Here is an 18,076-nt window from a genome sequence, read left to right on the forward strand (position 1 = left end):
GACCCACGGGATCGTCCTCCTGTTAAGCAAACAGGCAGTGAATTAGATGAAACATGCATGGGGAGAAAAAAACCCACGCTTTCCTGCATTCAAAGGGAGGATGTTATTTTGTTTCACCATGAATTTTTATATTCACACAAAAAAACCTTGAAATGATCCACTTAGAGAAGACTTCTAAAATGTTATCACAAGCGGATCAGTGCCCACACCGTGCGTGCCAGGTGTGTGAGCCCTACTGCAGGCACACGTCGGAGACACCGAGCAGTCGGTTCCAGCCCGGTTACTCCATAACAAGAAAGCAAATATTGCAAGAGAGCAGGTCGGATGAATGTTGTGGTTTCCCGGTGTGTATGAAAGTTGTGTTTACACTATGCTGTAGGCTGTCAAGTGTGCAATAGCATTATGTCTGAAAAAACAATGTAGCTTAATTAAAAAATGCTTTAATACTAAAAAATACTTAAGCATCATCTGAGCTTTCAGTGAGTCATAATCACTGGTCACAGATCACCGTAACGGATATGATAATAATGAAAAAGTTTGAAATATTGTGAGATTCATCAAAATGCGACAAAGTGAACAAGTGGTGCTGGAAAAAAAAATAATGGCACCGATAGACTCGCACGACTCGGAGTTGCCACAAACCTCCGATTTGTGAAAAAAGGCAGTATCTACAAGTATCTGCAAAGCGTCATAAAGCGAGACATAATGCAACGAGGTGCTCCTGTCGTGGCTTTACCTGTCCCGTAAAAAGAATCTTTAGGACTCTAACATGGGTTCCCTCTGAAGACAAATATTTGTTATCAATCCGTTCAGCTCTTTGCATGGGCTTCCGACCGGTTTTCATGACTAAGACCACAGGCAGGTGAGGGCAAGAAGGTGTTGGTCCTCATTTCTTCTTCAAATGAAGATCGTGCATAGACGCAGGCTCCTTCAGTTTGGGGGAAACAGAGAAGCTCATTATGTTGTTCGATGCCAAAGAAGAAGTCCTGTTCCAGCAGCACCCGATAAACGAATGTATGTGCATGGGGTGCTCAGGCTTGGGTGTACCTCCTCGGCAGGTGACGGTCTATCACACACCTGGGAAGCCTGGTCCTTGGGACAGCGAGCAGCCCCCCAGTGGGGGGACCCCAGCGTGGCTCGTGGAAACTGCCCTTTGCTCCTCCCTTCAGATCTTCAGGCCACGGTTATAAGCATGCAGAGGCATGAAAAAGCCTGGATTCAAACTCTAGCTCTACTAGACGTTGGCTGGGCGTGTGGCTGTGGACAGGTGTTCTTCTTAACCTCTCAGAGGCTCAATTCCCTGCCCTGTGAAGGTGAGAGCAATAATGGTTTGTAATTCGTAGCACTGAAGGGGGCGGGGTGGTTCTTGCAGGCGTGTATGTGAGGGGCTTCTCACGTTCCCTGGGACTCAGGGCTGTGGGTGGTGGGATCAGACAGACCAGACTGACTCCGCGCCCTGTCCTCGCATGCCTGAGCCGCAGTGGGTTGGAGACTGAACACTATCTCCTGCTTGACACGACCCCACCCAGTGCTCAGACCCCAGAACTCGTCACAGCGCAAGGATCTTCTGCAAATGACCTGGGCTTTGAGGCCGGGGCTGCAGGAAGAGGGGTGCGCCCGCTGTACTGCACAGTGCCCTGCCTTGGACTAACCTGTCCTGGGGATGCTCTGAGGACGGTGGCCACTTCTCAGCCCTTCCAACAGATTGTCGGTGCCCAGCCCAGAAACGGATGTCGGAGACCCATGAAAAGACAAGACTCAAATTCGAAAGGACAGCAAGGGAGGGATTAGAACATTACATACACCCGGAGTGAAATAAGGGGAAATAGATAAAATTCACAGGACTTTGAATTAAGTTTGGGACATCTTTGCTGCCCTGTCCCGTTCCTCTAAAAGCACGGCCCTCTCCCAGGCTCCCCCTCCAGAGGCTCGGGCAGAGCCCCTGCCCGGGGGGGCTCCCGAAACTCTGCTGGCCACTCAGCCTCCTGTCCGGCGTCCTGCTCTGGGGGCCTCATCCGTCTCCTTTGAGTGCCTTGGTGCCTTCAATGCCCCGAGACGCAGGGCAGCTGGAGGCTACGACAGTCACCCTGGCCACGGTTGAACTGGTCCCGTCGGTGAATGGATGCCCGCAACGGACCCGTGTCGTACATCTGTTTGCGGCGGGCAGGGAACGGGGTGGACCCGTGCTGGTCAGTAAAACGGTTACCCAGTGGGAAGAGTCCTGCTTCCAGGCGAGTAAGGAGGATGTGCCTTTTCCTGGTTTACTGAGGGCACCTTGGGGTTTGGCTACATCCCCGGAGGAGAGGCGTGCTGTCGCAGGGCTCGGGGGTATCCCTGAGAGAAGGCTGCGCTGCCCCAGACCCACTACAGCATCAGGGAGCTCCGTCTTCTTCCTCCGGCTCTTGGGGACCTGGCCTGCCCCCGTTCTCCTAGATGTGCCAGAAACTGGAGCAGAAGGGGGAAGAGCTTCAAATCCCAGTTTCCCACTTAACCGTTCACCTTAAAAGGGCGGGGGGGGGGCCGTGAAGTGCGGTGACAAGTAGAAGGTGCCGAGCAGGAGGCTGACCTAGAGACCCATGGCACGGCGCCTTCCCGCCTGCCCCCCTCTGCCTCCCCGCACCCTCCACGTCTCCTTGGTAACAGCACCTCTTGACTCCTCAGCCTCAGACCAGATAGACCCCCACGGCCCCCACGGCAGATCCAGCCGCCTGCACCAGCCCTGTCCACAGCACGGCAGTGCACAGGCTGGTGTCACTATGTATCTCAAGGTGACACATGCAATGGATGACGGCGGCACTTCGTAATCCATTTATGGAATCCTTCCTGCTTCGCTTGGAGTTATTTTCAGGGCTTTAGCAGCAATAAAATGCTTCCTTTCCCGAGACACAGTTCATTCAATTTAAATCTGCATTGATTATAGCTAAATTTAGGACATGTCTTTACAAAGGAAGGAAAAAACAGCAATAAATGATGCACAGAAATTATTCAGCATTTATTCAGCACCCCCTCCCCTTGCCCCCCACTCCCAGTGTCGCAGGCTCAGCATGTAGCAGTGGGGGTAAAAATTCCCTGCCCTTGAGAATCAAAGCCTAGTCGCACATACGGAAAGGCTCTCAGGGCAGGGCATCGATCCAACTGCCATTAATTCCTTATTCAAGGGGTCACCCGGCCATATGGCCAGACTTTCCGCTGACTTCATGGTGTCAAGGGGACTCTTCATCAACCTGCACCTTCTTTGCTTTTGGTTTCCCTCACGGGCGTTCTCCCGACAACATCCTTAGCCTCTGGCTTCTACCCCAAAAGAGCACTCTCACTGCTCCTCACGCAGTTTGGGTTTAAGACCAAGACTCTTGCAGGGGCTGGAGTCCAGGGTAAGCCTGCTGCTGTCTGCCCAGCCTTTGTGGGATTTCCCCTGTGCCGGCCTGGCAGGTGACGAGGGAGGCGCTCCAGAGCGTGGTCAGAAGGCTTGCATGCCAAGTGCATGGAGGATTAGGTGCCTTTTTCAGAATGTTGAACGTAACCTATGTAAATACGATAATATAAATTTAATCCAAGTAAATATCTGTGATTCGAATTTGGAAATGAAGGGTGCTGCTCTTAATTCACAGAAGTCCCAGTAACCATACCCCCTTGACAATCACTGACCCAGAGGCATGGCCAACAGAGAGAAATAGAGGAGAAAGGCCTGAATTGTTTTATTTTTGACCATTTGACTTTAAAAGGAAACATGGAAGGAAAAATCAAAATGAAGCCAGACAAATAATCATAATTGGCTTTGACTGAGTGCCAGGCACACTAGATTCAATCCTTAAAATATTTCTGTGAAATAGGTAAAGATGAAGAAGCAGAGATTGGAAGCAGCTGGGTAACTTTCCAGCTCCCGGGAGGCAGGCAGCTGTGGCTTGGCTTCGGAGCCCAGGCTGTACCCACTGGGCTCTGCCACCATCCAGGACCCGGTGCACAAACACACATCATCTGCACAGCCCCCAAATGCCGTTGTCTTGGACGTTTTGATTGACCTTGGAGTTAAAATGAAACTAAAACCTTCTTCTTCACACATCCCTGTAAAATTTCATCACCAGCTAAACATAATAAAGTAGTTGTCCCTAATGCATCCCTGATAGAATTCAAATTATATTTAAATAATGGTTTGGAATTCAGGTTTTATTTAGAATCAAGAGCCGATTTATTTTGGTGGCTTCTTTTTTTTAAGATAAAGGCAGTTATTTTACATTGCTGGACATTTCATTTTCTTTCCTCAGAATTCTTTTTGTATATTAGAAAAAGGTATAAGGAAATCTGAACCAAGATAAAGATTTAGCCAAGTTTTTGAGAGGTTTTTTTTGTTTTTCCTTTGTTGTTGATTATTTTATTTATTATTAATACTATTATTATTTTGGAAGAGCAGATGGGATCAAAAGAGAATCAGATTTCCCACCTTCCATGTTAGGTTCCTAACTGAGACCCCAAGGACAGATTCGATCCCTGCGTTAAGGTCACCTCACAACATCTTCCCACCCCTTTGCCAAAAACACCTGCCGGGGTTTTTGCTCAGGATCGTGTGCTCGTTCACACCTCTGTCTTTCTTACAGTCGACCTGGACAGGCTCAATGATGACGTCAAGCGCTACAGTTGCACTCCCAGGAATTACTCTGTCAACTTAAGAGAGGAGCTGAAGCTGACGCACGTGGTCTTCTTTCCCCGGTGCCTCCTTGTGCAGCGTTGTGGGGGCAACTGTGGCTGTGGGACCATCAACTGGAAATCCTGCACGTGCAGTTCCGGGAAAACTGTGAAAAAGTATCATGAGGTATGTCCTTCTCACACGTCCGTGCTGCAACACAATGTTATGTAACCTGCAGGGTGCTGGACGAACGGACCATCGCATACAGTTGTTCAGGTTGTTCACTGCACAAAGGCACCCAGCCAGAGGGATGCGTGGGAGCCGAAATTATACATGAGCTAAAATTGCTAAGCCAAATGCCCCAGAGAGGTTAACTCCTTCCTGAAGGATGCACTCTTTTTTTCTGTCCTTTTTTTTTTTAATATTTATTTATTCACTTGAGAGAGAAAGAACGAGAGCACGAGTGGTGGGGGGGGTCAGAGGGAGAGGGAGAAGCAGACTCCCCACTGAGCGGGGTTCCCGATGCGGGGCTCGATCCCAGGACCCCAGGATCATGACCTGAGCCGAGGCAGACACTTAACCAACGGAGCCAGCCAGGTGCTCTGGACTCTTTTTCCTAATCATCATAATACAACCTCTGGGACAACATCCTTGTTAGATTATATAATCAAATGCATGACCCAGTGATTCAGAGCTTACATGCCTTCTTTGTAGTAATATGATGGAATAATAAAGACTATCACTACAAAATCTAGGTTGCTTTAAGAAAATTCTAAGGGCCAAACTTGAATTCAATCAAGTCCTTAAGAAATTAAGCAGAGTGAAGACAGCAAAATGTAAATTGACAGAAAATATTTATAGTTGAGACTTTTTAATTCGCTAAATATGATATTCTTTTTCTTCTAAAAATACCAATTTTTCCCAAATACTGCTGAGTGCTACCCGGGGAATCAGCCGTGAAAAGTATGCAAAAATAAACAAAAGTAAATATGAGGATCAAAGAGGAACAAAAGTTTAAGGAGAGCAGGTTTCTGCAGAGAGCAGAACTCTGTGTTCCAGAGTCTGTTCTTATCACTAGTAAACACTGTGCTTTTTCCTTTGTAAACACATAGCACTTTATTGAGCATTAAAGAAAGAGTAGATTTAAGGGGAGTCAGGGCTGCTCCTGACCTCGGCAGCAGCTGTTACTTGCCAATCGTGGGAGCATTTGCAAGTCACAAAATTTGGAGACTCGGTTTTCACATATGTGAAATGGGACTAAGAAATTATATCAGATAATCACTTAAAAAGTGGTTCTGGAGATCGAATAAAATAGTGCATATGGAATGCTTTTTCTAAGATGTGAAACATCATTAGAAATGATTGAGTTGTTTTTCCTCTGTACCCAAAACAAAGAATAGACAGTGCTCCCTAAATAAAGCCTTTAGCTTTGTAAAACTGGGTGGTGGTTTTTTTTTTTCTTTTAATCCTAAAAAACAATAAAACAATATGAACAAGTTTAAGGAGGTGACTTTGTAGCTAAAAGAGAATGGGTAGGTCATAACTAGTATTTTCAACTTGGGAAGTGTAGGAAGTCAAATGCCACAGTGACCATGCTTACCTTACGCGGGGGAGACAGATTATTTTAGACCTACACAAAGCTTACTTTCTTAGTCATAAGAATTCCTTACTCCACCCTGCAATTTTCCAGGGGAAAAAATGTTCTCATATCCAGAGAATGCTATAGTCTATGTTCATTGTGTTTTATTTTTGTATGACCTGATGAACTCTAGATTGGATGTTGTCCTTTGCATCTAAGAACCTGCATTTTGTAATGTTTAGTCATGCTCTGAGGATCGGTGCAGAATGCAATCATCAAGCTCGAGTTAAAATAATCTAGCCAGTGACAAGATCTCTACCTAGGCAGAGCACTGAGCAAAGACATTCAAGTGCGGGCCTTTGGTCTATCTGTAGAGTGCTTTATTTTCCTCTGGACTCTGCTCAGATAAAAGTTACAGCTTCATTTTTTTAATTGTTTATTGCGGAAATGGCAGAGTTAAACATACACCCCACCCCTTAAAAAAAAACCCTCGCCTCCCAGACAGTTAATGCCAAAGGGCTTTGAAGGGTCCTGCTCTGGCGTCTTTTCTTGTCTCTGCACACCAGAGCTGTTACCTGTACATTTCTGTTCACAATTAGTATCTAGAAAGGGAAGTCCTTGATCTCTGCTCATCACAGGAGCAGGTCTGAGATGTCAGCATCTTTTTGAAGCTGCTCTCTGAAGCAGCTCTTTGAAACATTGTATCACGGTATTTCTACTTCTGGGGTCTGCAGAGCTCTACACGAAATCACTCTGCCAAGCGCTGGACAAAGGTTCAGAACAGCGTCAGTCACTCTCTCAGCCGCTGCATAGCTGGAACGAACATGCCTGGCCCATTGCCCCGCGACTCCTAAAATACCTTGCAGCATGTCCCAGTGATCACTCTGTTGAGTGCCCCGTGGAAAAGAGTAGAAGGCTTGTTCTGTTTCCAGCAAAGGGGGTTGCTTGAGCCAGGCTCATTAGGGAACATTCCTCATTCTTTGTTCTGTTCTCTGTCTGTGTTCTTACCCCAGAGACACGAGAAACCAGTTTCCCCAGCTTCTAGTTGTAACTGATGAGATGTGAAATGAGTTTCCATGGGCCATGAGCACCCTTAAGGGGGTAACTGGAACTCAGCGTTTAAGGCATAAATCTGAAAAATTATAAAGCTCCTAATGAAGCTTAGATAATTGTTCTTTGCACGGGTCATGCTGTTTCTCCAGTAGGGGGTTGAGCGTTTTTTCACCGTGCGATACAGTGTTACTTCCTTTATGATTTTCTGTTTTCCAGAAGTTTGTGGGTACCCTGTTAAGGTATTTTTCCTGTTTGCTCATAACAGTTCTTTGATGCCTCCTGGAATATGTATAGGATACAAAAGATACTTTGGGGTAGGGATTTTTCAAAAAGGAAGGTTCCAGAAAACATACTGTGTAGACACTTAGAGGATGCTGTTATTTCAGTTCCCTTCTTGCCTTGATGATGCTCCATGAAGGAATAGGATCTTCCCTAGAAATCCGGTGACCTTTTAAATTAATACTTAACTGTTTTTCATCATCTGGTCCCCTGTCTATGGACGTTCGGGCAAGAACCAAAAACTCACGAAGCAGCAGAGAGAGAAAGATCAGAGTTAATTTTTCTGTCCTTCCTCTCGTGACTGTGGCGTGATGCTGCTATAACCAGCTGTCCTGTCTAGTAGAACTTTCTGCAGTCCCGGGACAGTAGTCTGCAGCAACGTGTGGCTAGGGGGCACTTGACATGTGCGGAACGCAAACGGGAGACCGGACTTTGAATTTTCTATGATTTTAACTAATGTAAACGTAAATAGCTACACACGGCTGGTGGCTGCCATATTGAAGGGCACAGCCCAGAGCCATCTCTGTTTCTGGCACAACCATTCCTGTTTCTGGACAAAATGGAAAAAAAATATAATGACTTCAGAGGATTATTTTTATTTCACTCTAGAATTTTATATTAAAAATTTGCTTCCTATTACAGCTGAAGTGTTAGGAAATGTAAGCAGATGTTTATATATGAACAAAAAGATTAATTAGAGGTTTTAAACTGTTGAGCTTCAGACTTGAGATAAAAGAATAGTACTTTTAGTTTTTACTTGTTTTAAGCATCTGCCATAGAAACAAATTTAGCTAAAATTGGAAATTGAGATCAAGGAGACAGAAAAAAAATTTTGTTTCCAAAGAGTTTCTCCTCTGTGGCAAAAGCAGTGAGATGTGGGGTTATGATTATAACCAACCATAACGAAAGTCAAGAAAATTTCTTCTCTTTTTCTGGAAGTAGCATTTCTAGAGCTAGTGTAGCGTCTCCCGGCTTCCTCCTCTTTCTCTCTCTTTGGGTGAGACCGGGAGACCACTCTCCCGTGGGCTTTTCCTGTGTTTCCGACGACAGACGGGGCAAGAGAGCAAAACGTGGCCTGACTGGAAGCCTCCGGTTCCAGCTTTGCATACTTCATCCCCACAACAACCCACAGTTTTGGGTTCCCAGGCAGACCTGAAGTTACATGGCATCCATCAACTGTTACACTATCCTACCCCCCAAATCCTACTTTACTGACATTACGTGAGGAATGAGAGCAAACCGGTGATGGAAGTGCTAAGTCAATGTGAAGGACTAAAGATAGGATGGGAACAGTTCATGTTGATGGAAAAGTTCACTCACGCAGCAGTGACAACACTGACGCTCAGCTCACGGGGACACTGGGCAAAGGCTGAAGACTGGAAAGCCCAGAACACATGTGGGTGGAGTTTTCGGAGAGGTCTGGCTTCCCTGCAGCCTCGATGACTCCCCAAGTGAATGGACCCTGCATTTAAGTATGAACAAATGTGTGCATTCCTTCCCTCCTAGACCTAGCTTCCTGCCATCGCTTCGCAAACCTGCCTTGGGGTGTGCTCCCTCTCGGGTAGACAAGACCATTTGTGATATGAATGGTCCTCCATGCTAATCCCGCGCTCTGTAGTTGGTGCCTGGTTAACCTTCCATTACGTTTTCTGCAGTGGGTAGTCAGGAGCCCTGTATGGCGCTGCCGAAATTATGGAACTGCCTCGTTCTTTAAAGGTTGGACTGCAGCTGGGTGCACCCTGCGGTAACCCCAGAGTGCTCCCAGAAAACGTAATGTCTCCAGAGATTAAGATTGCATTTTCAGTACTCACGAGCGTTTTACGGACCCTGACTCTAATCCCAGCCTTTGGTCCCGTACAGCCTTCATTGTCCAGGGAAGCGTTGTTAAACTGTGTCATCGGGGTCTTTCTTTCCGAGTACCCTATCTTATGACGTGCAGTCAGCCCTTCCACTAGGATGTTCCACGTCTGCTGGGGGTGCTACAAGTTCGGTAATTACCCAGGCAGAAAATAATGTGTTATCCCTTCTCAAGATGTTTTTGCTCGTGATCACCTAGGTTTCAGAGAAATGGACTAGCAGCTCTTAATAATCTAAACTCTCTGCACATTTTTCATAAAGCCTAGAAGCATGGAAAAGTTCAAAATGGAGGCAAAACTAGGAGGCTTTTTTTTTTTTTTTTTAAGATCAGAAACTATGTATCTGGAATACCACCTGCTTTAGAAGTTGAGGAGAATCTTAAACTCTTAATGATTCCAGCTTATACAATGCATTTGTCCTGAAATACGTGTTTTTGTTCCTGCGTCAGCCATTAATCTGAGAACTATTACAAGGCCTTAACAACCATTTTCTTTACATTCCCAATAAAGAAGAACCCAACTCAGCAGATAGCTTTTCTGCCTGGTATTGTTTTATTAGTGTAATAGCTTTATGGCAATGATTCACTCATTGGTTTATTGGCAACGAGGCAAGTAACCGAGGTGAAATATCTTCCGTGGTGTGGTAATTTGCAGACCGAGCATCTGTGACTTTGTGTAGTGTTGTGAAAGCCTCCAGCCGGCTTAGTCGATGTCCAATTAGTAAAAGTCAACTTTGCCTGGCTTCATGTGGTTTTCCAGGTGGTGGAGAGGGTTCAGGATTTCCATCTCCATCCACAGGTAAGAAGAAGTCGGTGGATTTTACTTCAGGGTGTGCTCACAGCTGTGAACCCTAGCTGGGAAAATAGGAAAGCATTTTGGGATGGTCCTATTAGTAAGTGTCCTTCGGCGGCTGTAATTAATTCCTTCCCTTTGAAAGTGACCAGATACCCTATAACCAGCCAGTTTGCCTGCCCAGATAAAGGCTTTTCATTTCTCTTTTAACTTTCCGTGCTCTCTTAAGTCGGCTTTGCTTTCTTCCTCCTTTCAGTGCTGTGTACCTGAACCTAAGACTATTACATGGTCTGAAAGCTTTGAACATCAGTGCTGTGATCAGCCAGGAAAACAGCGCAATTTCCACTTTGTTCGAACAGTGCTTTCCGGTCTTGTCTGGGAAAGTGTCTGCCAATTCATTTTTCTCTTCTTATCAGCAAAACACATCTATACTGTGCTCACGTTGCTTAATATAAAACACAGGGAAAATCCCTGAACAATCAGGAGACCAGTTAGAAAAACTGCCGGGGCTCTGCGCTCATCCCACCGCACACTCTTTTGTTTGCCGTCAAATGAGAAAGCAAATCGCCAGAGCCCTGAGTGTCCAGGGACCAGTCATCACCACTCATTAGGCTTTCATAGCAGCCTTATGCTTATCATATGCTCATTGTCTTAGGAGTCATTTCCCTCCCCTGCATCTGCAGACCCCCCAAATCTGGTTTACATAGAATCTTGGACCACAGTGACTAATGCATGTTGGAGAAATTCTCGGAGAAGCTGTAGGACTCAAACCTCTAGGGCACTCCAACCAAATATAGCCCAGCTGGACTTGCTGATCCATCATGGGCGGCACTATTCAGTACCCCAAAATGTCAGACATTCTTCAACCCTTGTTGTTGGGTGGTTTTTTTTGGGGGGGAGTAGTTTTTGTTTTTGGTTTTTTACTTATTTTTTCATGAAGAAGCCACATCTTTTTTCCCCTATAGTTCGCTGCAAGAGAGAACACGGGAGCCACACAAGGAAGGCAGATGCCATTGTAATTCTGCTCTTAGTACTTTAAATCTTCTTCCCAAATTGTGAAAGTGTTAAAAGTGGCCCCACATGTGGGGCACTTATTTTGGCCTCTGCTTTACTTCCTGGCTTGTGTGTCTGTCCGTGTTTGTTGGAGGTGCAGGGAGGAGGTGGAAAGGAGAGAACGGGAGCGTTCACTCCTCCGTCGGCGCCACCACCCACCCGGGGGGCGCTTCTTCACCAGCTGCTACGTTCACAACATGCTACTGAGCCGTACAAACACAGTTCCCGTTTCGTAGGTGAGCTTATCCACATGGGGTCAAATTCAGTGCCAACTCTGTAATTTTGGCACGTAGCTTAATCTCTCTTCTTACGTATGAAAATTAGAAAAGTACCTAATAGTGTTGCAGGGAAGCCCAAATGGTATTTGCAAAGTCACTTTGAACAGTGTGTGGCTTCTAGTAAATACTCAATAATATTAGTATAGTTTCTGCTGTGTCCTTGCCCTCGAAGCGCTTATAATCCCATGAATAGAGAGAATACAAAATAAATCGGGTGCACTTGTGTGATACATGTTGTTGGAGTAGCAGGAGAGTTGCAGGGGAAAAAGAGAACAACAGAATTAGCTCTCAGAACTGCCATTTGGACTAGTTTACCGACAGCAGGTACCTTTGAGTCTTTGTGCCTCTGGCATGAACCCTCGTAGGGCGCCCCTTTCCGCCCCCACTGTGTGCTCATAAACGTTCTCCTGAAGCTCTGCTACTCGTGGGAATCCATGTCCCGCTCCGCGTTAGCAGAGACCAGACCCCGTACCTGATTGAACATGGAACAAATGAGGTGCTTTACTCTCCTCCTCACTGGGGCCCCCACGGCCCAGCCTGGCTACACGAAGGAGTACAAAGTGCTGAGGGCCCTGAACCTGCCTTTCCTGGTCGACGGTTTCGGTCTATTTGTGACTCGAGGCAGGTAATGATGTGAGGAGGAGCAAATTGCTGGGAAGAGAATTCATAGTCAAGAGTCGGAAGAATGCCAGGAAAAGTCTTGCAGACTCTAAAGCAAGATTTTGCCACAGACCAGAGTATGCCAGCCAAAGCATCTCAGTGCCCATTCCAGTTCCCATGTGGAGCCCGATGGCCTTTGGAGACACAAAAGGAAATCATAGGCACATCGAAGAGGCGTTGATCCCAGCGTGCGGGGACCCTATCAGACAGAGCTCTGTGTGCAAGTCCAAGTGGCCAGAAGACCCCGCACAAGGCACACGGCCTCCTTGAGGGTCTCAGTGCTCCCATATATAAAATGTGGATGAGGAACATCCTCTACTAGGTGACAAGGTTTGTTGCAGGGCAAAAGAAATAATGTGTCTGTGCAAATCCTTTGAAAAGGCTAGAATACAACATCATCATATGGTAGCGCCTGCTGGAGTTTAGAGTCTGAAAGGAAAATAGAAAAAAAGTCAAAAGTAAAGACTAACAGGAACCTAAGAACGTACAGAAGAGAAGCAATTAAACCGACCAGAGAGTATCTGTGAGAGCACATATATGATTTCCCAAGTAATTGTGTCTGAGATGAGTAATGTTTGATTTCAGCAAAGGCCATAGCAGGGAAGAAGTTAGCTTCCGTGTAAACTTACTAAAATTATGTTTCAACTTAGATTTTTTGTAAGTTTTTATTTAAATTCCAGTGTTTTAACATACAGTGTAATATTAGTTTCTGGTGTACAATGTAGTGATTCAGCACTCCCATCCATCACCCGGTGCTCATCAGGACAGGTGCGCTCCTTCATCCCCAGCACCTGCCCCCCCCCCACTCACCTCCCCTCTGGTCACCATCAGTGCGTTCTCTGGAGTTCAGAGTCTGTTTCTTGGCTTGTCTCTTTCTCTCTTTCTTTCCCCTTTGCTCATCTGTTTTGTTTCTTAAATTCCACATATGAGTGAAATCATATGGTATCTATTTTTCTCTAACTTAGTTCCCTTAGCATGATAGTCTCTAGCTCCATCCATGTCATTATAATCAACTTATTAATTCAAAAAATTAAGGATATGCTTTATGAAGAAATGCTGTACTGATACACAGATCAATGTAGAAGATTTTAGTGGAGCTGGTCTGTTTTGAATTGTAAAAGGTATTGTGTATTAACAAATGTATAAGAACATAAACACATTTTCACCTAATTATGGCCAGTAATCACCTTCTTCATGGCAAAAATATTTTACATTAACCAAACATTTAGCCACAGCAGCCTATTACGTTCATGACTTTATTCATTGTTCTAAGGAGTAATCAATGCTCGGTATTGTATTTATCCATAACATATGCTCTGTTCAGAAGAATCTTTATGACAGTATTTGGAGCAACACTCGGCACCAAAACAGGCCCTTTGAAAGCTATCGATAAGTGCTTGCCAGGACCCCTGAGCTCATCTTGGTACTGCCGGCTGGTAACGTAGGAGGCGTTACTCCGTGGTCAGCAGACCACTCTACCCACATCGGGAAGTTGATGATTGTAAAAACATTTTCAGGAGTGCATCATAATAACAAGCCCAGAGTTTCCATTGGCTTCTCAAAAGGTTGGGGACCAGTTGTCATAAAAAGCATAAGGGGTACCTAGTTGTGCTAAACTCTCAGGGCTTTCTAACAGGAAATATCTTCTTGTCCTAGGTATTAAAGTTTGAACCTGGCCATTTCAAGAGGAGGGGCAGAGCAAAGCACATGGCTCTCGTTGACATCCAGTTGGATCATCATGAGCGCTGTGACTGCATCTGCAGCTCACGACCACCTCGATAAAAGAGTGTGCACATACTTCCATTGAGCATGAATGAATCTTTAGTTTAAGGAGGGTGTGGTAAGAGACCCTTTTCCCACCAGCAACCGAACTTAACTACTAGCCTGCAAAGCAATGAATACAAGTGGTTGCTGAGTTTCAACCTAGCTTTGTTAGCCATGGCAAGTAGAAAGGTATATCATCAACTTCTGTATCCCAGAATATAGGATTGCATTTAATAATAGTGTCGGAGAATATATACGTATATATACATATGTGTATATTCTCCATGTCTATGTGTAAATACATCAAATGGTTTATTCAATGTATACAACCAGAGCTGACATATGGTGGAGTTATTTAGACCCTTAAAATCTTTTGACTAATTCAGGGACATATTAAATACATGAAACATGGCCTTGGAAGATTCAGAAGATTATTTTGTTTATTTTTAAATTCGAATCACAAAACAGTCTTGGATCTTGCTCTTTTAAAGAAAACCCATTGTATATTAAAAAACCAATAAATTAGCTTTTCTTATATAAACATCTTAATTATTAAAAAAAAAGGAAAACTATGGCTTCTGGGAAAAGCACAGATGATTTTTCCCATGGGACGCACTATATGCTTACCTATGTAGACAATAATTACCTATCTCCAGAAGCATGCCATAATAATATAGATGCTTTAGAAATTAAGTCATTAAGTCTTCTTTTTATGCATCTTGCTGAGGCATGCAAATTCACTTAACACCTGTCTCAAAAAAATTTCTCAGAAGGTTTATTATTATAATCCTCCCAGAGACAATTTATTAACTGTAGCAGAATTTTTAATTGTTTTATTCTGAAACTCCTCCACAGAAGTAACTCCTTTTAGAAAATGGCATGGGGACTCTGTATGAGCCTTTCAAAATAGTGTTGGTTGAAAGATTTGGGTAGTTGAAAGTAAGAACAGTGAATGCAGAAATATTAACAGAACTGGAAATTGGATGGAATATTTGATTGGATCCATATTTAATAATGGGTCCAAAACTCTCCAAACTATGCCAGTTCATTTTATGTCTCTTGCTTATGTGTTCCTCTCTCTTTGCTATACAAACGTGGATTTACAATGGCATTTAAATTTGGCAAGAATCGTGAATTATTTTTAGACTAAAAGCTTTTGTGTATTAAAACCACCCGATGTTATTGATGTACGTTCCTAATTGTACCCTCACTCACCATTCTGAATTCCTGTTTCTGAACTAAGTGAAATCAGATCTGGGGTCTGTGGTTCTCTCCAGATCTGCGGAGCTTGTTCTAAGAAGCTGTCCTGCAAGTTACAGGAACACAAATTTGGCCTCTCTCCGCCGCTAGAAACCTGGAGTTTGCATCGGCAGTCAGTCCTGGTACTTAGGGTCATTCTCCCTCCCTGGCTCCTCAGTGTCTTTTGGAAAGGAGACGCTCCCGGAGGAGGAGGTGATTCGTCATTCTCCGAAGCAAGGCTCTTGGGAGAGAGCACCACTGAAACCCAGATAGCTCCAGGGCTACTCAGAGAGAGTTCCAGTTTTCCTGCTGCCTTGAAACAAAAAAAGGAGAGACGATTTCTTCCATGAGTCTAGGGCCCTAGTGACTAGAACCAGTTTGAGTGAGGGGTGTGTGAGGCGGGCTGGGTAAGCCCTGGGGCTCAGGTGAGGGGTCTAAATACACTTGGACTTCAAAGCATGGGCCACGTTCTCCACCGTCCTTCATCATACCCTCCTTTCCTCTCAGCTCTTTGAGATGAAAGGCCATTGCTTATTGAAGATGGGAAACTTCCCTAGAAGCGCCCAGTGTTCTTACTGCAGGGAGTGAGTGGTGAAATCACTGTCGTGTTCAGTTGTCCAGAATCCCAGAGCACAGTCAGAAATAGCCGAAGCAGATGCCCTCACTGTCAGGGACCTGCTTGTCCCCTTCACGAGCGCGTGCAAGTTTACCGTGAAGACGTCGCGTGGGCGCCCAAATCAAAATGTGTGTCACCTCACTCTGGCTTGGTGCAGCTCATGTCGTAGCTGTAAGTATGAAAAATTAGAGTGTTCTACCCCAATTTTCAATAAACCTTCCAGGCTGCAATAACGGGGATGGTTTTCAGTTAAAGCCCTAACTGTACTTTTTATTTATTAGCTGAAATGTAAGCAGGCATATTCACTCACTTTTCTTTCTTCTTTCCTGAGGGTTTTATTAAAACGTCTCCCTTGGTTATCTGTTATCTATTGCACTTGCAACATGTAGCCAATAAATCTGTTTCATTGCCATCAAAGGAATAAAAAAGCTCACCGTACAAATTACATTTCAAAACAAACCCTAATCAATCCGCATTTCTGCGTGGCTCACTCACCTGGAATAATGCCTTTCATTCAATATGTTCTTATAGGGCAGAACACTTTCATAAGTGGAATTTGTTATGTTTTTTGTCATGTCGGTAACACGCGGCTTTTTCCTCTCGCAGCATTTTTCTATAGCAAATGTAATACGGCTCTTATCTTCATGAAAAATATATGTTGCTTTTGAACAAAACTACTCCATTATTTAGTTCCCAGTTGCAGTTTTAAAAGGTATACAGCGTTACGACCTTACTTTCACCAATGCGTGCAGCTATTTGGGGTGACAGGATGGGGTGACAGCTGCGGGCTTGGTTTGAGGAAGTAGGGCCTGCGCGAACCTTGTCCCCTAGCAGCAGGCTTTGGCTCAGTCTGTGTCCCGGAGCTGGGCAGCCAGGCGGGACTTGAGGTCTCGCGGTCTTGTTGTTGCTGTTTGTGCCTCTTTGACTGTTTGTTTGCCTGCGGGCCTTTTAATAAAATATAGTCGCCTCTGACATTCCTCATCGAGGAGAGTTCACAGGCTGTCTCTTCCTTGGGGGCCTGACATCAGTACCATCCCGACTCATTTCCCTTTTGTCTGCCCTGGAAGTCTTTCTAGATGGGCCCCCCAGCCGGAGGGGGAGGGCTCCTGGCTCAGGGAGGCCAGTGAGGGGCTGTGAGCCTATGGACTTTGATGTACGATCAGGGGACGCAGAGTGTAAAGAGCTCTGCTCACTGCAAGAATTTGAGCTTTTGCTTGCAGTTTGGTCTTCATCATTGTCCTACCCGCGGCTGGACAGGAGCTGCTCGGTGTTGGCTGAAACTCGGCCACTTCGTGGAATGAGCAGTTTCCGGTTGTTCAGGGAAAGGGAGTAGAGACATGTATTCTGTGCCAAGGATCAATTTTACCATCGGAGATACCAGCTAACGTGTGAGTCAAAGTGTGGGTAAGGGACAGGAAGGAATCAAATAATTCTGTGCATGGTTGTTAATTCGGATAACTTGGATTTTCATGATTTTTATATAAAAATCCAAGTTATCTGAATATATAATATATGTATACAGTTATCTGAATATATATATGTATACAGTGATCTGAATATATATATATATCTGTATTTCTGTGTGTGTGTGTATATATACACAGTATCTTAATGCAGATACCTTAATCATCTGATGTTATTTCTTGAAGTATACATGTGTCCAGTTTTACCCTAAGAATAACTTTACGGATGTCCAAATTGTTCATATCCTCCCGGGGTCCTCTGGTAGAATATTAAATTAAAATGCATAGATTGGTATTCATGCCTGAAATCCCAGGAAGTACAGTTCTGTTTATTGACAGCTCTGATCAAATATGCTGGAAGAGAGAATATTTATAATTCACTGGTTTTTATTGACATCCGCTTAAATTGTGTTGTTTTGAAAGATCAAGTTAAAGACCTGCTGCCCTGGGATGGGAGGGGGTGTCTCCTGAGTGTCGGGGGGGGCGACATCACCGGTGGGAATGGATGAGTCACTAAGCGCCTCATTTAAGACTTCATGCTTGCCCTTCAGGTTACAGTCCCGAATTTGCAAGTTAACTTGTATCTTTTTAAAATAAAGTTCATTTATATAGACATCTGTAAAAATTCTTTAGCAGACCTCATTAGAAGAGAGCGGGGCCATACTTCATGTAGCATGTTATGGGCCAAGAAATCTGCATTTTCCAATAAAACCATTTGACTTCTTAATTATTTTAAACTGTTGGATACAGGCTGCCAGGTTTAGTGGCCAGGAACCAAACGTTAAGATTACTCTTGGACTCCATTTATATTTTACATAATTCC

General features: G+C 44.7%; 1 protein-coding gene across 2 annotated transcripts in view; it reads left to right on the forward strand.

Annotated features, from left to right (window-relative positions):
* The window catches only part of PDGFD (platelet derived growth factor D), a 228,385-nt gene extending 211,794 nt beyond the window's left edge, over window positions 1–16,591 (forward strand). For both annotated transcript variants that reach the window (XM_028105720.2, XM_028105721.2), the window contains exons 6-7: window positions 4,593–4,807; window positions 13,828–16,591. In XM_028105720.2, coding sequence (XP_027961521.1) covers window positions 4,593–4,807; window positions 13,828–13,953 — 341 coding nt within the window. In that variant the 3' untranslated portion in view covers window positions 13,954–16,591. The remainder of the gene's footprint in view (window positions 1–4,592; window positions 4,808–13,827) is intronic.
* The last annotated feature ends 1,485 nt before the right edge of the window (window positions 16,592–18,076 follow it).

This window comes from Eumetopias jubatus, unplaced genomic scaffold, assembly GCF_037043125.1.
Source record: "Eumetopias jubatus isolate StellerSeaLion01/CBP00866 unplaced genomic scaffold, mEumJub1_p1.0 scaffold_13, whole genome shotgun sequence".
NCBI lineage: Eukaryota > Metazoa > Chordata > Mammalia > Carnivora > Otariidae > Eumetopias > Eumetopias jubatus.